The 22019-nt window shown below is 44.7% G+C and overlaps 1 protein-coding gene across 6 annotated transcripts; it reads left to right on the top strand.

The window, feature by feature from the left end:
- The first annotated feature begins 217 nt into the window (after positions 1–217).
- On the top strand, positions 218–20426 carry LOC119339186 (putative receptor-like protein kinase At4g00960). Of its 6 annotated transcripts, none has more exons than XM_037611329.1 (12): positions 218–349; positions 1279–1399; positions 3233–3304; positions 4108–4256; positions 4791–5052; positions 5253–5472; positions 5565–5688; positions 14964–15176; positions 15242–15691; positions 19897–19917; positions 20012–20050; positions 20154–20426. In XM_037611329.1, exons 3-12 carry the CDS (start codon positions 3301–3303, stop codon positions 20244–20246), a joined length of 1575 nt encoding a protein of 524 aa, XP_037467226.1. In that variant the 5' UTR covers positions 218–349; positions 1279–1399; positions 3233–3300; the 3' UTR covers positions 20247–20426. The 6 variants fall into 6 exon arrangements, with proteins under 6 accessions (XP_037467226.1, XP_037467228.1, XP_037467229.1 ...); XM_037611331.1 differs by having other exon boundaries at positions 4116–4256; XM_037611330.1 differs by lacking the exon at positions 218–349 and adding an exon at positions 370–644.
- The last annotated feature ends 1593 nt before the right edge of the window (positions 20427–22019 follow it).

Here is a 22019-nt window from a genome sequence, read left to right on the forward strand (position 1 = left end):
GTTCCGCCGCATGTCCGCTTCAAGTGTTCCTACGTTGGGTGCATCCACCATCCTTGCGTGTTCGACGCATGTCCGCTAGGTGGACAAGTGATCCAAACGGACAAAATCCGTATCTGTTTGGGTCACTGCGTTGGAGTTGCTCTTATACTAATCCACGCTGAGCTCAATTAACCAATAATGTGCTTGTATTACTCTAACAGCCTCGAGTCAAGTCATGTCAACTTTGTATATTACCCACCCATCCCCACCGACCCAGCTGCTGCAAGGAGACCAGATCAGAGACCACCATTCACTCAGCTCGTTTCTCTTGTCATCGATCTATCAACGTCTGCTCTCTCAAGGTCTCAAGGTCAGTGCAATCGCTTTATGCAGCTGATTGATTGTTATCTTCAAGCTGTCGATCGGTGCTTTGATAAACTGAGAGGTTGTATTGTTAATCCATGGCCTCTGGCTGCTCTTGTCGCCTCCGCTGGCCGGAGAGGAAGGTCAGGTGGCTTCCCTCTTCCTCCGCCGTCGGCACGAACGTTGTCTTCTCGATGCAACCTCAAGCGGCCGGACAGCAGTAAACCGTCTCGCCCAGATCTAAAACTTGCGGATGCCGGCAGCGCTGCTGCAGCTGCAGGAGCTGGCGCCGCCCGTCTGAGGTTTCCTCCCTTCCAGCCAGCGTTTCCATTAATCTCCCCTGCTTTGCGTTTCCCTCCACCACTTGCCGCCATCCTTCCAGATCTGATCTGACCACTCAAGTGTACTCTCCTTCTTCTTCTGATGCTCTTCACGGCCTACTCTGCTTCTTTCTTCGTCAGCAACCTATGCCCCGGCCCTGCAGCAATACCGGTTTCTTCCTTCTGCCCGTGCGTGTGTGCGCGTTTCAGGAGGCGACGGTGTATCCAGATCGCCGCCGCCGAAGCTTGTCACTGCTGCTGCTGCTTGTCTGCCATTTTGCACAGGCAGGCAAAAAATATGCAAGATTAATTAATTAATCCCCGGGAGCTTCCACATGCTGCAAATTATGTAGACTAGTGTTTCCTTCGGGGTCTTCCTGAGGTGTGCATTCTTTTTTAATTCCGTGGAAAAAGGGCAGAAGGGCATTTTTAGCACTACATCAAATTAGGCATTTTTAGCTCCAGTAGGAACAAACCTTTTTTAGCACTACATCAAATTAGGCTTTTAAACAACAGTAGCAGGACTGTTATCTCAACTTTACAAGCACCATGTTATGTGTGTATTTACTTTGGTACAAATCTTACAAGAATTTCTTTTATTTTGCATTTAATGCAGGGTTTTATTACATCACTGGGCAATGTGTTTCAGTTCCGGTTCGTGCTAAATATTTGTTGGCGCTTCAGTGATTTTCCGCAGACAACTTTCTTGGACAACTACCATATGCTGCCATAGAAAGGTAGTACTAGCGATCTACCAAACGTCGGTTCTCCATGGAATGGTGCTCTAGTAGGAACAAACTTTTTTTTCTGTTAGATTCATCATTGAATATATTTTCACACCATATAGATTTGTCATTGTAAATGTTCATATTGTTTTTCTACAAAGTGGGCCGCACTTTATAAGGTTTGGCTTCAGTCAAAGCTAACACGCTGAGTAAATAAAAACAGAGTGAGTATATTGCAAATACAAATATAGTTAAAATGATGGCTGCCAAAAAAATAAACAGAATATTTTGGAAAGAAGTGAATATTTAAGCTCCTACGAAATGATTCGTCTTGAGACAAGTCAAGTCGTCCTTCTTTGTCCCATCTATGCGCACCTGTCATCTACAGGTCCTCTTAAATGCTACCACGTTGCGCTGCTCCCTTTGCATATCTACCGTCTTTAATTCCTCTTTAAAGCTAGCACGTTGCGTTGCTCCTTTGGGACATCTACTCTACTCCACTGCCCACTCCACCCGCAGGCTGCAACTAGCCAACAAGCAAGGAGACGACCATTCATTCAGGCCAGTTCTTTTGTTGGCTTTTAAAATAAGTTGCAATAAGCTGCCCTTTACCCAGCTTATTCTACAAGCCAATCAAATTTATTTTTTTAGAAGCCTGTTAACTAAAAGTTGACTAGCAGACTTCTAAAAAAAACTTGGTTGAGCTTTTAGAATAATCTAGGTAGGGGGTAGCTTATTCTATAAGCCCAAAAAAGCTACCATAAGAACTGGCCTGCATCCCTCAAAAAAAAAAGAACTGGCCTGCATGCTCCTCTTTCGCCGCAGCTACTTTTTCTGATCTGTCAACGTCTCCTCCCAAGGTTAGTAGTTGACTACTATAGTACTATGTCGACTAGTCTAGCACTAGTCTAAGACTAGTCTGATTAGTAGTTGACGGATATTCCATGAAACATTAAAAGTACATATTTTATTTAGAAAAGAGGTTTTTCAGTGAAGTTTTACAGAAAGCTAGAATAATATCTGCTGGGCTTACAAGCTGTAGAGAAGTTCAACATAACAACCAAACAAAAATAAATCAAAAGAAATGAGCTTAATTTTGTGCTCTCTATTATCACACTAAACAAGGGAGTGTTAACTCAACCGATTTCCATCAGCCAACGCCCTCTCGGTCCACCTGATTGGTAAGGCATAGCAAGAATATGGATCTTAGATAGCACTGCCTCTCGACGTGAAGGATATGTGATCTTTCATCGCCAGCTTTGTGACTAACATGCTTAGGAGAGGTGCAAACTTTGCAATTAAAACCTTAAGTCCTAGAAAGCTAATACATTAAGATGTAAAGAAGCGCAAGACTGGCAATTAGTTGTCACATCCAAAAGTTCACTAATATTGTATGTTTAGGCAATGCTTAACCATGTTTGAAATTAGTTATTGTGGCCGGCTTAGGCTCGGTCTTTGGTTCCTGAACTTGATGGAGCTTGAGTGCTAACATGCAAAGCATTGAATGCTCTCAACAATAGTAGGAAAATATATGCATGATTAATTCCCGGAAGATTTCACATGTTGCAAAAATATATATAATGATTTCTTCAGGTTCTTCTGAAGCCGTGTTTTCGGTGTTGTGCCATAAAAAATAGGGCAGAGGTGCATATAGGGGATTCATGTAGTACCTCTCAGCCTTTCAGTTTCGATTTGCTTCTCATATCAATTATGTTGAGCACTAGATCATATTAGTCTTTACAACAACAACATCAATAATGTTATCTTATCTTTACAAGCATTATATTCATATCTATTTTGGCAGTCTTACAGTAGCATCTTTTATTTTGCATTTATGCATTACAGGGTTTTATTACATCATTGGACATTGTGTAGCAGTTCTGCTTTGTTCTTTCTGACAAGCTAAGTCACGAATGGGTATGCATGTTCTTGTTATTTCAATTGCTTTTGCTCATGAGAACTATTGATGTAAAACAAGTAAAACGTTAAAACAAATATAATGGTTCATTTTGGGAGAGTGGTTTTGGTACGTGCAAGACTAGGTGCATGAGTTTAAGATTTACATACTTGTACATCTTGAAGAAATAATTCTCAGAAATTCCATATGTCAGGATCATGTTATAACATACGCACATGCAAAAATATTATGAAAAAAATGATTCGATATATCCTGCACCAATAAAGCCAAAAGACTTAACTTACTTTATGTAGTTTAAAATATTAACCACCTTTTCTTCTGCAGCACAGGCGGAGCAGAGGGCTATGCAAAGTTTGGGGCTAGCCCAACCCAATAGCTATTTTCATGTCTTTCATTTGCAATTTCCAGAAAAGCTTTTCTAAAGGATTTTGGGCCTCGGCCCTTGTTTGCAGCTGGTGCATAAGTTTTAATATGATGCGCATAAATTACTTCTACAAAATTTCTTAAAATGCACAGGTCTGCAAAGCATAACTTAGGCACACACGAATGCAATGCGCATCTGCATTTCCTTATTACGTTGAAAGAAGATCACGGTAGCATACTTAGAATAGTGTTGCCTTAAATGTTGGTTGTCGCGCGAGTTATTTACTTGATAATTTTGTTGTAAAATTATCATGTGCTACTAGAGAAAGGTAGTAACTTAGTCATTTGGCAGTTCTCCATTCAATTTTGTTCTACTAGGAACACACTTTATTTATTGTTACTGTTGAAAGTGCATAGCGTGAAATGGATTATACATTAGATATACAGATGGATCATGAGGTCCTGGAGCATATACTTGATGGAAGAGAGAAGCCGAAAAATCTATCACTCGCACTTTTGAAGGATATCACAGTAAATTTCTCGGGTGATCGAGAAATCGGCCACGGTGGATTTGCAACCGTTTATAAGGTGAAATTATTTTTTAACACAAACTATGCATGTCATCTAGAGACCCCGCTTGGAATTGTTATATCGAGCAGTACTTGAAGTAGCCAAACTATTTGTATACTCCGTGTTTCAACCTAGTATAAATATCACTGTATATACATATGTTGCATACTTCTCCAAGATACCACTTGGTTTTAATGGTATATAGTATATATTGAAGTCAGTCAGGCAGGCAGATTCTTTGTGTGGTATATTACGAAATTTGATTTCTTGGATAGGGACACATTGTGTCGCGTTGAGTACACACATGCACACATGCATTAATTGGGAAAACATTCTGCCGCCTTAAGTTGACCAGGGAGCCTCATATTTTTCCTAGCATTTGGGTGTGGTGGAGCAAGTGTAGTGTATTTCCAAGGGTGTGTACTTTGTGCTCTGTCGAAAAGAGTTGTGTCCATTAAGTGTTGTATACCAAACATTCAGTATTATCTTTCTCGCACATCATATTAAATTTAGCTAAACACTTTTTAAAGGCTTACAAGAGATGTTAAACAGGGAGTGCTCCCAAATGGGAACGTTGCAGTAAAGAGGATAAAGAACAGCCATTCAATCAATGAGACGTTGTTTTATCGCGAAGTTGACAGCCTGTTGAACATCGAACACGAAAATGTTGTACGGTTTCTTGGCTTCTGTGCTAGCACAGACCAAATAGCCATACAAAGAGAAGGATCAAAAGAATTTATTTACGCAGAGGTAAGAGAAAGACTACTCTGTTTTGAGTATATCAGCAATGGAAGCCTGAAAAATTATATTACCGGTACGTCATTCTTCCATGTGATACAACTCTTATCTTTACTTATTTGTCCTTTTTATTTTTAACTTACGTTCGACACATTTTACCCACAGTCAAGAAGTGAGATAGACTGGAACACAATGTTAAAGGTCATTAATTGTGCAATCTAGCCTGCATAAATTAAATGTTTGAAACTTTCATGGCTCTACTTTTGCATTATGCAGATGAATTAAGGGGACTTGAATGGAACACACGTTATGAAATAATTAGAGGCATTTGTGAAGGTTTGTACCATCTGCACCGGGAAAAGCAAATTTATCATATGGATATGAAACCTGACAATATACTGCTAGATAATGATATGGTTCCGAAAATCACTGATTTTGGTTTATCGAGACTAGATGAAAAGTCACACACCATGAGTGAAGATCGCTTCGGATCAGTGTAAGCTATGTATCAATATATCTGACTTTCTTGACATTTACTCTCATATTTTCTCATGCTATAATGCATTAAAATACTGGCCTTTTATGTAGAGGATACTGTGCTCCAGAATACCTACAGCAGGGAAAGATGTCATTCAAATCAGACATGTACAGTTTGGGTGTTATAATTATTGAACTAGTGACAGGACAAAAGGCGATCCCCAACAATAATAATGTAAGAGGTTTTATCTTGCCCTGCAGACAAACTATTTTTAGAAATATCCTAACTTTCTACCTTGTATATTCTTTTGCCATTTTACTAAACCTACTTAATTTGCATTTTATGGTATTGTATGGCATACATATCCAGTTAAATAATACATATGAGAAGTATAAGCCACGTAATGGTCTTTCTCGAAAACATACAACGACGATCTCGGAAATTGATTCCGATGGATGATACCATCATGTGATGGCTCGAAACATTTATATTTCAGCCATGTGGGCTGAGTCACCGGCCATGTCCCTTCTTGGCTTCCCGGACTCCTTGGACCACTCTCGCTCTCCTATTCATGCTCTAAATCATGTGTAGTATACCATGCTAGGTTATTTATATGTGACGTTGGCGGGTTTAGGAAATACCCACGCGCACAGAGGGTTCTTTTCCGCCTAGGGAACACAAGTTGTGTGCGTTAATTTTTTTTATGAGACCACATAAAGAGGGTAGAGAGCTCCTGCACATTCATATATAAGAAAGACTGGCCCAGGTTATGAAGAAAACTAGGCTAAAAACCATATAGTGTGGTTGATTAAAGACGACCATGCAAAACCTGACAAGCGAGACAAACCCCCTAGCTAATCCAGGCCAGGAGCGTCATTTAGGAAACTAGTCGTCAACCCGTGCATTCACACGGGCTAGTTAATTGATGTTGTTTATTTCTTGTTTTATCAAACACACTTTTCCTACTCAAAGGGACAATGTTGTAGTGATTGGAATGTGTTATATATTGACTTACATTGAGTTTGTGGAAACATAGTTTAGAAAAGTTGACGACATATATATTTGAAAAAACTGATTGATATGTAGGAACATGGGATGCTAATTGGATAAGTATCTGCATCTTCTATGTTAGCTAGGAGGTAAATTATACTATATATTACTTGATAATAATATAAAGTAGATAATCAAATAAATGCCCTCAAATATTGTCTTTCTTCTAACGGGCTTTGCTAATGCTCGTCAAGAAGTGCAGCCTTGTTCTGTGTATAACGCCTAGTTAATTTGTTACCTTCATGTGTGGTTTATGTGCACACAACTTACTCGTTAAGTATATCACAATCATCCCTATGTATCGAGAATTATGCAGATTGATTAATCATTTTGTTTGTGTGTTTCTGCCTCAAACATGGTGCAAGTCATCTTTTCACTAAGATCACGTATCTCTAGCTTGAGTTTGTACCTAAGCCATAAAATGGGACATGTGGTTATAGGGCAACATAATTTTCTACCTAAACAATGAGATATTAGCAAATTTACCTTGGACATGTCTTCTCAGGTTCTTTTTCACATTTTGGACGGCAGAAGTGATTCCTTTCTTTTGTACTGTTTTTCTATTATATTTGCCGCATTATATGTAGTATCACTTACCTCATATATCAATTCGCTTAATCGTTGCTTCTGCAGAATAGAACTTTTGATATCCATCGCAGGTTAAATTAGCACCTAAACATATGAAAAAAGAATACGGGAGAATATATATCAAGAACAAAAAAAATAAGTATTTGCTCTTACTTAAAATATATTGGATATTAAATGCAAGTGGACATTCTTACTAATATTAGACAGAAACCATACCCACTGAATCCATGAAAGTAATCTTGGCTGATTAGCACTAAGAAATATTTATAACCAAACTAATGAGAGTAATCAAGATTCACTACCATGAAATATTGTTTGACATTTGTGTCTCCTACGATACATATTGTTGACATAACTGGTAAAAGAAACTTTTTTGTATGCCGTAGATATATATGCCTGGGCTTTTTGTTTTATTCTTTATTTTATTAAATGGCAAGACGCCTACAAAACTGTGAAGCCTACCAACCGTGCTCCCTCCATTTTCTTTTTGCTTCTGCCTCAAACATGGTGCAAGTCGTCATTGCAGTAAGATCACGTATCTCTGGTTTAAGTTTGTAACTAATAATAAAATCGGCCATGTGGTTAGTGCAGGATAAATTTCTGCCTAATTAATGGGATATTATCAAATTTACCTTGGATATGTCTTCTCAGGTTCTTCTTCACATTTTGGACAGTAGAAGTGATTTCTTTCTTTTGTACTACTTGTTTGTTATATTTGTCGCATTATATTTAGTACCAGTTATCTCATATATTAACTCGCTTGATCGTTGCTTTTGCAGTATAGAACTTTTCATGTCCATCGCATGCTAAATAAGCACATAAACATATGAAAAAAAGAACCTGAGAAGACATATGAATACAAGCTATATATATATATATATATATATATATATATATATATATATATATATATATATATATATATAACATGCGAGGAATCGTGATCCACCTGCACTGAGAAATATTTCTAACCAAACTTATGAGAGGAATCATGATTCCCTACCCTGAAATATTGTTTGACATTTGTTTCTGCAATGATAGATACCTTTAACATATTAAGTGGTAAAAGAAACTAATTTGTACGCTGTAGATATATATACCTGGCATTTATGGTTTACTCTTAATTTTATTAAATGGCAAGATGCCTACAGAAGTGTCATCCTACCAACCGTGGGTCCTTCATTCATGCATATGTTCCTAGTTCATTATATCCTTTAGCCAGTTCAACTCGACATGAGGCAGGCATCAATAAGTCACCGGTTAGGCGTCTTTGTAATCATTGTTGTGTTGGGTTAACTTCAAGAAAATGAACTAATACGCATCGTCACTCTTTTATATACATGATCTAGTGGTCTCATTTTATATATATAGTCCAATCTGACATTTATCTCAAAAAGTATAATTTGTATATACAAAACATAAAGGCCACTATTTCGGGTGGTTTTTCATTTGGTGCATGACTTCATGTACATCTTAATAGATCTTCTGATGATTACACTGAAAAACTATGTGCAAGGATAAACAAAAAAGCATTATACATACATGGAGTTGTGTACAGCATATGCCTGAGATGTGACAGGAATACATGCACCCAGTAGAGGAAACTTCTTTTTTATGAACATGCCACGTGTCTATTCTGTAGAAAGCAATAGATTTATGACGAAATTCCCATTATGCAAAGGCTGCAAACAAAAAGAAATATTTTTTTTCTTATTAAGCTTGTAAGTAACCTTAGTTGAAAATGAACCAACATGACAAAATTACAGGTTGCTTCTAAAATTCTGAACATGTAGGATATATGGGTTCATCTAAATACAAAGGATGTAACCTGGCGTGCAGAGGACCATCCGGACAATACCTAATCTCGCCTTCCGGTGAGTCTGCCCGACACTTCGAATTCCCTCGGGTGATTACGCAACGATGTGGCCGGCTACATTCCAACGTCCAACATGCAACAAACCTTGATCTGCTGACTTCGGTTAAAGCGTTTTCTAGCTGAGGAGAGAACTTAAAAGAGAAAATACAGAGGATCGTCAGAGCATACTTACTATCATCATAATCCAGAACATGGACGCCACGTGAACAGCAGCCACGACCAGCAGTACCTCAGACTGCGGGGCGTGGTCTCCTGCCTGGCGCTTCAGCCAAAACACATAGCAGCGTCTAGGGTTCGTCTCTATTCCGCTGAGAAAAATCTGAAGCCTTCTGTACATATCTCTCCTATCCCTAATTCACTATGCCTACTTTGCTAATTAATTGATTATCTGATTCGAAGCAATTAAGGATGAAAACAAACAAAAATACCACATATTAACACAGCAATGCTGGATGCTTGGGCACGTCTGCCTATCCGTGCCATGCATGGACGTCTCGGACCAGCTTGCCAAAGGGAGAGAGCACGGGTGAGGTTCTGCATGGTGGCGATGTAAGTTTTACCTCGAACTCAGCGACTGTCTGCTTCAGCCGCGAACTCACTCCCCGCATCGTCCCATGTCCGCATGGCCTTCCCGGTCTGCCGTGAGAGGTCAACCGCAGCTTGGCACTGGTCCTCGCTGTCGTTGGAGCACTGGAACGCTTGCCTCCCGCTACACCACGTCCTCCAAGTGCTCGTGTTCTCCTCGGCAACAAAGACGATTGCTGGCGTGATGTTTTTGCCGGCGGCGGCTGGGAGCCTATATCCTGCGAGTCAGGCGTGCAAGTAAAAGTGATTAGGTTAGGGATAAAAGAAGGGACGTATCTTTGATGGCATACGTCGGTAACTTACTGAAAAGATCTGTATTGGTTATAAATTTTCATTGACTTAAAGAGGGTCAGCCTAATTAACAATATGATGGAGCTGGGGAGATACGTGAGAGATTAGGGAAGTTGGGCCTTTTTTTCTAGAGAGACGTGAGAGTTTGGGAGGGATACATGAAGATAGTATTTATTTTAGAGATACTAGCACATATGCCCGTGCTTTGCAACGGGAAGTTTTTTTGCGAGAAGCATCGGAAAAGACAATTAATGTGTCCATCAAAACGGTCTCCACACAATAATGGGGCGATAGAGCGGAGAGCTGCGGTGTTCTCGCGGGTCATGTTTGGCCCGCAAGATCTTTATAGTAATGGGGTTGTTGGGAGTGGCAGCCACTATCCAATTCGTGCATTTTGTTTCCTTCAGGTCTGCCTCCTTGTTGAGGTTGTCGTGATCTCCTGATATTTTTTAAAATATGTGAGAATTTTTTTCTCAAAAAAGGTTAATTTCAAGAATAAGGAAAACAAAACTTGAAATAGAAAGATTTTCTTAAATTCACAAAAACTTTTTGAAAACATGACCATTTTTAAAGGGGAGAAACGAACATTTTCCGAATTTGTGAACAATTTTTAAAATGGAAACTTGTTTTGAACATTCAAATCAATTTTCAAAAATGTCTTTTTAATCACGAACATTATTTTTGAATTTGTGAACATTTCGATAAAATATTTTTTTTCGAATTTCTATTATTTTTCAAATGAAATTTATTTTAGAAATCTATTAAAAATCACAATTTTTTCTGAAAATGTGAACATTTTTTTAATTTAAAAAAATTAGAATGAAAGAAAATTTTCAATTTCCAAATGTTTTTGAAAGTGGGAACAAATTTTGAAATTCTAAGATTTAACAAAAAATAGTACAAAAAACGAAATTTTGGAAATTTTATTAAATTAATTTATGGGAAAAGGAAAAAATAAATTGGAAGGGAAAAAATAAAAATCGAAAAAGAATGCAGAAAAAATAGTAATGGGCTGGCCCGGAGGCCGATGGGAAGCTCCAACTATATGCCGCGCTGAGTGAATAATAAGGTTTCTCAGCTCCGTGCGCAGGATATATATGGGTGGCTTTTCTGGGCCTTAGTGCGTGCGGCCCACGTACGAAATTCCGGACAAAACTTTTTATTTTTTAGCAGATGGACCACGAAAATTTAGTACCACCTCGGATATAAGGAAAATATTTTCGGTGGTGAACGGATGAAAAAATTAGAGAAACGCAACTTGCTTTATTAGTAGGTATAGATGTGGGAGAGGGACACGTTTAGAGATAGGGAAACGTTTCCCTACGGCGGGCCGGCCCAATGCTCGGTCGGTCGCGTGCTGAATCATACTTCCACTTGAATAAACGCGCGCCTGGTTGCTCACGTGGCCACCGTTGCTAGCCTAGCCCACCTGGCCCACCACCGCTCGTTCCTCTCTTGATCGTGCGTCTCGCAGGTCACGGGAACACTCCTCCTTCGAATCGTTTTTTTTTTCATTATATTCTTCTCCCCCGCGACATAGCTAGAGCAACCGCTCCTTCATCTCCGGCACTGCGCGCACAACCAGCCATGGCGCTTTTTGCTGCTACGGCAAGCCACGGCGGGGGCAAAGAAGACGGCAAGGATGGAGAAGTCGCGAGGCGGGGGAACTGCAAGAGGGACACGCGCGGCGCTGGTGCCCGTCAATGGCGCACGACCAGCCATGGCGTGTGACAGCATGGTGATGCTGGAACCGTTCATACGAATGCTTCCACTATTAGATTCGAAAGCTTCAACCCGTGGCATAAAAAGCTTCAACCGAGACACCGCAAATTGAAAAGCTACAATCGTTCATAAGAAAGCTGCAATCATTCATAAGAAAGCTACAATCGTTCTGGAAAAAGATTCGACCAGAAGACTGAATTTTGGAGGTGAGGCATTTGTGCAAACCCGAAAGCTGCAACCGGCTACAAGAAAAGCTTCAACCGATGGCGAAAAAAGTTTCAACCATAGACGACGGAAGCCATGGACGATGACGAAAAGCTACAACCGGCTCCATTGTTTGCTACACCTGGCTCCTTTTTTGCTACAAACAGAGATGGCGAGCGTGGTGACTGCGCAGGGCAACTTGTTTTTGCTACAACCGACTCGTTTTTTGCTACGACCGGCTTCGTTTTTTGCTACAAACAGAGGCTGGGTGAGCGTGTAAAGACCGCGCACGGCAACTTGTTTTTGCTACAACCGATTCGTTTTTTGCTACGTCCGGCTTTGTTTTTTTGCTACAAACAGAGGCTGGGTGAGGGTGGTGACCGCGGGCAGCCAGGATGGACAAACGGTGACGAGGACCGGCATGTTTTTTTGCTGGAACCAGTCCAGCGTCGGCGACGCGGAGCTGCATGCACAAACAAATTTTTGCTACGTACAACATGTGTTTTTGCTCGAACCAATCAAGCGTAGGCGACAATGACGAGGGGGAGCTGCATCCACTGCAAAAATTGCTACGACCAGCATGTGTTTTCGCTGGAACCAGTCGAGCGTCGACGATGGCGGCGAGACAAGCACAGATGGCCAGCGAGCGTGGGCGGCCGAGGGAGACAAGCTCGGATGTCACCGGTGGCCGGCAGGTGCGGGCGACGGCGAGCGTAGTGTCCGCCATGGCCGCGAGATACTGGTCAACGGGCGCGTGAGATATGGAAGGAGGCACAAGAAGGAAGCGTTTTTTGCTTAGAGGATAATGTGGGGATAAGATCTGACGGGTATTGTTGATCTAATCCAACGCATGCGCGGGGACCGGCCCAAATTTCGGCCGGTCCGCCGGCGCCTATCGTTCATCTTAGAGATATGTGGGAGAGGGACACATGAGAGTCTTTTTCCAGAGAAATACGTGAGAGATTGGAAGAAAGATGCGTGAAGTTTTTGAGTCAAAAAAAAGAAAGATTGAGATGGTTGACTCATGGGGGGAGAGATACGTGAGACTTTTTTTACAGATACATTAGAGATGGAAAATTAGATGGGTTAATTTACACCGTAATAATTTTGGTCCCACCAGAGATTAACTGCTCTAATTTTCTAATTAATGTGGGAATTTTTAGGAAGTCTGTAATTAGTATAGGCAGGTATAGGTATAGGTATAGAGGTATAGATAGATAGATAGATAGATATAGATAGACAGATAGATAGCAACAGTAGCAACCCAGCGCCACCAGCTTTTGGAATCACTCATGCCCTCTCGAAGTTGACAACACTGTCAGCGGCCCAAGCTGACCTCCATTGCCGAAGTTCATCGTCATCTGCAATGAGTTGTGAGCGAGTTCTTTTGCAACGTCTTCAAGGAAGAAAACAACACATGTGCACCATTGTTGCCGGCATTGATCGCCGTCGAAAAGTTATGATTTTGCCTCGAACTACACACGACCACCCTGTTGAACCTTGGGGAGGGGCTAGCCACACCAATAGCCATCTCTAGCTCCGAATCCGACATCTCCAACATGGGAGACGACGACGGGAAGGGGAGAAGGCCCCCGCTACTGCCCAAGTCGCTGTCCACATGGTCGGTGGGTGAGTTTGGATGGAGAAGGGCGGTGCCAACGAGAGGGTCCCCGGGCTCCTCTACTATCTCCTGCCCCAAACCCGACATGGGGGACCACGACGGTTGTGACAGTGCAGGGGATGACGGTGATGACGGTGGCGTCCATGAGCGACGGCTGCTGCTCGTCCCCGAGGTTGTGTCTATGGCGGCGGCCGAACGGCGGACTGGTGTCCACACGTTTGAGGGTGTTTCCGATCAGCGGACAACGACGGAGGGTGCGGCCACGGGCTGGCTGGCCCATGGGCTTGTTTTAATTAATCACCACTAACCAGTGTGTTTGCTTCGTCGATGATGAAAACAGTCACCACTGAAGTTTAATCACTTTGGGCGCAAAAACCGTCAGTGGCGGGGTTTAGGCGCCCATCAGTGATGTATGAATCTGTAGTAGTGAGTGTTAGCATAACCTTATGTCCAATGCAGTCTGGTAAGTGAGTTAGTGTTTGAGTTCTAGCGCTTGCCGCAGTACAACAAGTATTCTTGGAGGCGAGGATGATAAGCAAAGGTCGTATTATACAAAGGTCGTACTAGTCCAACAAGTATTCTGGTTTGCCGTGTATGGCGTGGGTGCCGCGCTATTCTTGAAGACGTTGTGTCAGGGCTCCAGGTGAAGACCTTTGTCCAGTGTGGACTCGGCAGCGGCGATGCTTTGCGCCGTTCTTCCTCTTGGGGGCGTTGCCGTGGAGCCTAGGTGTGGGTTAGGTCGTAGCGTGGGGGTGTTTAGTTCGTCCGGTGCTTGTTGTTGGTAGCATAGTCGCGTGCGTCCTACGTGTGCCGGATATCATAGAATCGGCTTTGTAAGAGGGCTACCTCATCATTTTGTATCGTCCGGCTGTGTACTGTTCGGATGTTGCTTTATTTATAAAGCGGGGCGAAAGCCTGTTTCGAGAGGTTGGACAAAGTTGATCCATTCGATGTGTCCGTTTGTAGAACATAGGAATTTTAGCACCACGTGTACGTGGTGTGCCCGAGCCTAGAATGTGGGCAAGGTTTACTTAGCCGAGTTCGAGTGGTATAGGTGCTGCTCAGGTTGGTGTATATATTATGTGTGTATACACTAAACCACGTTGTGTTTTGCATCAGATTGTAACATGAGAGATTACTTTTTGAGAAATAAAGTGAAAAAGTGGGGCGCGACATGTGCCCTTGGCTATAATTTTTTGTGTGCATGTGGTTATCTTTGATGTTATCAATAAACCCAACAGTGAGAGAGCCAAGCTGCTGCCAACCTGTGGGACCCAGCCATAACTCCGTGTGCAACAGAACGGAAAACTGAACCAATTCGAGGAAAAAAGCCACCACCGCCACTAGGAAAACTTACAAAAGGAGTCCCGGAAAAGATCTGGGAGTGGGTGATGATATTGGAATTAAAACCTTCTCATCTCTTTTTGCATCGATCCTAAGCACCAATCGCCTCGTCTAATTTTGTGTAGAGGAGAGAGACGTTTCCAGGCTTGTTTACGGTCATCGTCTCGACACTTGAGTTTTTTTGTTAAAGATTTTGACTTATTCAATGTCACATTTCTGCAATGACAGGTACTTAGGAGATGGAGGCACAGGTGGAAGAAAACAGCGAAGGAATCACCATTGGTTTACCAACAAGTAGCAAAATGCCTCGAAATTGGATTACTCTGCCAGGAAATTGAGCCATCCAAACGGCCTTATATATGGGATATGATACATGTTATAAGAGAAACTGAAGGTGCTAATGGAGAAATCAGCAATTCCTATGAACATACATTTGGACAGGTAAGTTTGTATGCTCCCCACTTCTTTCTTTCTTCTTCTTCTTAACACCTGCTCTTTTACTGCAGATAAGCCCTTACTCGGAAGATGATATGCTTGGAATTGAGCCACTCCGACTACATTTTTCGTTTGAGCTTAACAAACAGATGTCATGTGCACTTCAGCTAACCAATGAGATGGACTGTTACATTGCCTTTGACGTTGAAAATACGAGCCCGGTGTCATACAACACACAGCCACAGAAAGGCATTATGCCTCCACGATCCAAGTGTAATGTCAAAATAACATTGCAACCGCAGGGCAAGGCCCCGAGAGATCGTGCCAATGAATTTGTTGTATGGAGCACCACAGTGAATGGTGGCCTTACAATTGAGGATATAACTAGAAACATGTTCATTAAAGAGGCAGACAACGTGGTTGATGAGGTGAATTTGGATGTGGTTTTCGATGGCGGTGAGCCACAAGAAGCAAGTAAGAAAACTAGTGAGCCACAAGAAGCAAGTAAGAAAACTAGCGAGGTGAGTTGTCTAAGAATACTAACTTGCAAAGCTTTATCTATTCAATTAGTGTCCAGTGGGCATGATCTCTTATTGCAGTTATAGAGTGCCAAATTGATAGACGCTCACATCAAAATTCATTTACTTATGCTTTGTAGTAGAACTGAACTTTGTGGTTTCGCAAATGAAACTGAAGAGAGATTGCTTTCTTAAACAAATAAAAGATGTACAGATCAACTTGATTTTAAAATTATTTTAATTTAGCAATATAGTCAGTATATTAGATTGGCTTGCACATCTTTTCCTTTTATTTCCATGAAGTATTAAATCAAGAATAAAGAACACCGCTCGCGTCGCTCCTTGCGCCAGGGGTGAGGGGTTGGTGCAACCCTAGCCGCTGCAGCCTCTATCCCATCTTCTCCTGCCCAGCTCGTCACCATTGAAGGAATCCGGCAGGCGAAAGCAGTGTAGCCGACGGTGGCATCTGCTCGCTGCGGGGAGCCCTCCGGCTAGGGAGCGACAGCGACCCTAAACGGTGTGCGCCCCGGCAGATCCTAGACTCGGGGCGCCCAGGCCTATTGGTGATTGTCGTGTCGTCATGGCTGCAGCAGTAGCATGGTGGTGATGGTGGATCTGGCCCTATTCCAGTCTGCAACGGCTAGGGGAGGGGTTCTGGTCGATAGGTGGTGTGACGTCTTTTCGCATCTTGGTTGTCGGGGGCATATGGCGGTGGTGACTTGTGCCTCGGGGTTGCATCGGAGTGGATCACGCCTGCTCTGGTGAGGGTTGGCCTTCCCTATGGCATACACGTCTCGGCCTTCATGATCCCTTCGACACGGGTACAGATGGTGATGCCACCGATGGAGCCGGTGGCTACGATAGCTTGGCCGGTGAGGCCATTGGAGATGATAGACTACCCTTCACTTCCCACCCACAAACCATCGGGTATATGTCTTCCTCGGGTGACGGTCTGGGTGTGCTTCATATCAGCATAGGTAGATCTGACGTCTCAGCAAATGCCCGATGTGTCGGCTTAATCCTAGTGCACATTTCTGCTGCTGATTGGGACATTGTAGCAAGACTTCTTCATGGCAAGTTGGTGATGGTAACTATGTGGGCTTCACTTGTGGTGGTGCTCTTAGATTACCTGGCCTCGAGTTTCGGGGAGAAAACCCTAGGCCTGGCCTTCATTGATTGTACCTGCAGTGGTGGTTTGTGCTCCCTTGTTGAACGCACTATCTGGAGTCTGCTCGAACTTTCTCCCCTGGGTGAAAACCAAGGATCTAATATATATGGCTGGATCTGGCGATGACAACGTTCATGTTGTTTCCTTCCTGGAGGCATTGCTATTGGGCACCTTCTGGTAGTTGTTGATGTTGTGCTGCAGTGGGTTGCTCACCTTGCCTTGGCCTTTACATGTCCCTTTTTTTCTCTTTTTTTTTCTTTTCTTTTTGGCAATGTGCATCCTCGATATCTTGACTAGCTCTAGATATTATGTTGTTGTAGATGCTGGGTGTAATTAGTATCATCTTGATATTAATATATTACCCTTTATCAAAAGAATAACTGTAGTTGACAAGTCAGAATTTTGTTTGTTGACAAGTCTCACCAGTTGTGCATTGGCACGTGACACAGCCACCGGGATGGATGTGAGATCGCTAAACTTAGAAAGAAAACTTTTTTGCAAAAGTTATATTTAGTTAATTATCGGTTAGTACAAATGAAACTTGTGTGTAATGAATAATTGTGCAAGTAAGATTAACAGTATGACAGAAATTTAATGAAGACAAATGTCAGAAAGGGCAATGACGGCATTAGAGGCCTGATATTTAGAGTAAACATTTTTTTCGCTCAGCCGGGATAACCGAACTATTGGTTGTCAGCGGTGTTTCATCCTTGTTTGGCTCAACCTCTTTGTCTGTCATGTTAGCCGCTAGGATTAATGAAGTTTATCAGGATTTAGGACACTACAGAATATATACGGTATCTTACATTTTGTTTTACCTAATGAAATGGAATGTTTGAGAAGGCACGAAATAGACATAAACTTGAATAGTTGAAGTATTGGTTACAATTCAATGGCCGGTCAATAATTACTTAGAGCACCTCCAGCCTTTCGCCCCCCCCCCCTCCCCCGGGCACCGAAAAAGAGCGGCCTGGGGGTGAACCGGCGCTAGATTGGCCCCTGGGGGTCGTTTCTCCCCAGCCACGGCCCCAGGTGCCGCCCCTAAGATGCCACATATTCAAACTCGATCGTTCCCGCTCAAAAAAGCCACAATACGGCGATCATCGCAACGGTTCGGTGATCCGGTGCCACATTTCGGTGATCAAATGAAAGGATACACGGTAGTTCAGTGTACAAAAAAGGAAGGGCGCATAGAAGAAATGCATCAAACGGCGATCAGACGTCGAGCTCAACCTCCGGCGGCCTATGTGGGTTGGGAGGAGTAGGCGCGGCTTCCGGGCTGGTCGGCGCGGCTTCTGTGCTGCTGGGCGCGCCGGAGGCATCCTCAGTGGGGCTGGGCGTCGCGTAGGCATCCCCAATGGTTCGCCAGCGCCTTCGACCCATGCTTCATGTGGGCGCCTTTGAAGTAGGGGACAACGAGCTTGCGCTCGTCAATCTCAGCCTTGATGCGGGTCCAATACGTCTCGATGCTCTGGTTCGTGCCGGTGACCGGGTCGAGGCAGACGACCCTCCACGCTTCGGCGAGGCACTCCTCTTCCTTGGACACCCACTTGATGCGCGGCTCAACGGTCTTGGCCGCCGCTTTCTTCTTCTTCTTCTTGCCCTTCCTCGTCGGAGCCGGATCCTCCTCCTCTTCTTTCTCGTCCTCCGGCTCTTCCTCGCCGTAGTCGAGCTCATCGTCCATGTCGCCGAGGTCAATCGAGTCGTCCTAGGTAGTGAACCCGGGGGAAGCGGCGGCGGCAACCTAGCCGGCCGAGATGAGGTCTTCCATGTCGGCCTCCGTCGCGTCGGCGTCGCCGAGATGCGACGAGGAGGACGCTTGCGAGTAGAGGCCACGGCGGAGAGGTGGCGTCAGTGAGGCCGTGTAGTCCGGCGGCAAGTATGTGTACGGCGGGTACTGCACGCCGGCGAACGCGGGCGAGGGCGTGCGCTGGACTGGGCGCCCATGGGGAAAGGTGAAGTTGGGGTTGAAGTCGCCGTGGGCGTCCTCATCGGCATAGCCCGGCGACGGCGTGCTCCATGGGTGCGGCGATGACGAGAACCCGGCCGGAGAGCCGACGCTTTGCTGGCTCCAGGCCGCGTATGGGCCATTCCCACCGGGTTGATTCATCATCGCCGCGCGCGCCGCCTCGACTTGTTCGGCCGCATGCTCCGCCGCCGCCTGTGCCGCAGCCGCAGCTTGCGCCACTCTCTCCCTAGCCTTCTTGGCCCTGTTGCGCCTGTCGGCGGTTACGGCCTCCTGGCGCTCCACATCCGCCTTCCATTCGACGTTGCTCATGCCGGGGGGCTTGGACAGCGGTGCCCTCGGCTTCCTTTGCTTCGGCTGGGCGAAGCGGCGGCTGTGGGATCCGTCGCGGCGCGGGGCATCACGTACTTCTTCGACGGCATGGCAGGTGGAAGGGTACGAAGAAGGCGTGGGTTTGGCGGGAGGAATGGAGAAGGGAGGGAAGCCGGGGAGGGGAAGCAGGAGGAAACGACGGGAAAAGGGCTTCCGGTCGCAGACAGAGCGACCCCACGCCACTTTTCACTTCCGCAGTATCGCCCGGGCGACACCCGGCCGCTTGGGTTTGGGGCAGGAACGCCGGCTCTGGATTTCGCTCAAACCGGCGCTAACCGAGATCCTGGGAGTGCGACTGGGCCGAATTTCGGCCACCGGCGCTAAAAATTCGGAGGGGGGGGGGGGGTGTTGAGGGCGCGGCTTGAGATGCTCTTAGCCATGACAAAATAGTTCATCTGAGAAATTGGAAATATAGATACATTAGCGTGACGTAATACTGCTTATTTGGAGAAGAAATCGTTTTAGATAAAAATAAATAAATAAATGATTTGTTGTGCCAATTAGCCCACCGATGACTAAATGCTGCTAAATGAGCAAAGTCAATTGATGATTCGAAATGACCAACAAAGAGATCCCCGCTAGATTCAGTTATGAGGCCAATTGCGTTGTGTCGTTGAAATAATGCTGCTTATGTGACGAGTTGAATTCTACTGATGCTTTCTTTTGTCTCTCTTTTTTTTTCCTGCATTGACGATGTAGCAGACAATCCCACCTTTAATACAGGTATGGGCTTTTGGGTTTTCATTTTCTTCTCTTCCCCAGATCTCCCATCTTGGTGGTGGTTTCTCTATTGTTGACATGAATTTTGTTTGGCTAGATCATAGATAATGGTGAAGTTCAGACGATCAATTCTATTGTAAGTGTGTAAAATAATATGGGCCTTTGAATATTGAAACCTCCTTTTCAACTGAGGGAACTGGATCCGATTATCCTGCGTTTCATACCTTATTATCATACAGGATTATAACAGGTCACTCAGATGGCAGTGGAAGTGCGGCTGCTGCTTGCTGCTGCGGAAGTCTACGCGAGGCTGCTGCTTGCTGCTGCGGTAGTCTATGTGAGGCTGCTGCTTGCTGCTGCCCCTATGCTGCTTGTTGGTGCTGCGGCTGTGCTGTTGCTTACGGTCTTTCACATTTTAGCCATGCTGCTGCTGCTGCTTTCTGTTGCTTGTCCTGCCTGATGTGTCGCTTGTCACGGAGTTAATATCATCTACGATACATAAACTTGCACGATGAGTACAGATCCATACACAAACTTGCAAAATAACACAGATTGGTCACTTAACTCTGGTTACGGGTACCGATTCATACAAGAGAGTCCGAATCTGAACAGGGGATGACACGTGGCGATTTTTATTTCACAAAAAAGACCCCTGAAATTGAGAAAATTTGTGTGGTGAGGTCCTCGGTCTCTAAAATCTCCAAATCCATCGCCCTATCAGTCCCCATCATCGTTGCAGTCCCCTGGGCCGCCATGTCCGGCTGGACGCGTCCATGTTGCCGCGGTGGCTCCTAGAGGACGGCATGCTTGAGGCGTTGGACTCCCTGCGGTGGTGACCATCTGGCGCTGCGGACGGGAGGGCGGCGGTGATGTCAATGTCCTACTATTTATCAATGTCCTACTATTTAGCACGATGCGTTCCCGCTGTCGTCAAACTGCTTCACTGAACCCGGACGCCACTAGTACCCAGCCGATGGCCTGAACAAGAGCACCACTCGAGCCGCCTCGTTTGCTCGCTCTTGCCGGCTGCCGATGCGCTTCTTTGGGTCCGCGTACGTGAACTCACCGCCCCTCCGCCGTCCGTTCGCTCCCGGTCTCCCGGACACGAGCTCCTCTGCCAACTGCCATGCACGCGGCGTAGGCGGCTCGTCCGTGCACGAGGCGCTCGCGCGTGCCGTCTGTTTGATGCATGCGGAGTATACTCTGCACACACATCATCGAACACATGTAGTGCATTCCAGAAAAGAGGAAAAAATAATGGAAAGTCATGCCTGCAAGAGAAGAAATACCAGGGAGATTTTCATAAAAAACCCAGTGCCACGTGTCAGCTCGTGAACGATTTTGTACCAATTTGAACCCGCATCAAGAGTTAAGTGACTATTTTATGTGATTTTTCAAGTTTGTATATGAATTTGTACCCACAATGCAAGTTTATGTATGGTAGATGTAATTAACTCTTTGTCACAAGGGGATTGACAGGGTTTCGAGAGGATTAATCCCGCGGGGCCCAGAAACCTCGCAAAACCCGGTCGGCCATTTGTTACGCGGGGTTTGCATAGCCCATTCCATCCCTCTTTGATCCGCTCCTATCCAGGCAAAAAACACATATTTGACCTGTGGACAAAAACAATTCAAAATTTGAACTGCTTTCGAAAAAAATTCACGCTGCTGACCCTTTCGTGTGGCGCCCGACAGCAAGGCGCCGCACCCTACAATGCAGCGCCCTTCCCTTAGGTGTCGCACAACCGGCCAGTGTGGCAGCCCGGGGCCAGGCGCGGCCCTACAGACAGCAGTGCAGTGCCTAACCTCTGGGCACCACACAGTGTAATGTGCAGCGCCTATGACTTCGGCGCCACACTTGTAATGTGCAACACCCGACCCTTAGGCATTGCACTGTCTGTTTGCCACTTTGGCTGGCCCCACCCCCTCACCCCACCCACCCCCATCCCACACCCCCACCCCACCCACAAGGTGAAGCAAAGCCCCCCCTCTCCCTCCCTCTCCCCTCTCCCAAATCCTTCTCAAATCTTGCAAATCCTGAGTATTTATCCGTGGATTTTGAAGCCAACCCCTTCCTTAAGGTAATGTCCTCCGATACCCTCTTT

The sequence above is a fragment of the Triticum dicoccoides genome, chromosome 7B, assembly GCF_002162155.2.
Source record: "Triticum dicoccoides isolate Atlit2015 ecotype Zavitan chromosome 7B, WEW_v2.0, whole genome shotgun sequence".
Lineage (NCBI taxonomy): Eukaryota > Viridiplantae > Streptophyta > Magnoliopsida > Poales > Poaceae > Triticum > Triticum dicoccoides.

Bases quoted from the DNA above. Each gene is read 5' to 3' on its own strand.
- LOC119339186 (XM_037611329.1), top strand. The intron at 5,689-14,963 runs GTAAGAGGTTTT...CTGCAATGACAG, and splicing joins CGATCCCCAACAATAATAAT to GTACTTAGGAGATGGAGGCA. The intron at 15,692-19,896 runs GTGAGTTGTCTA...ACGATGTAGCAG, and splicing joins CAAGTAAGAAAACTAGCGAG to ACAATCCCACCTTTAATACA.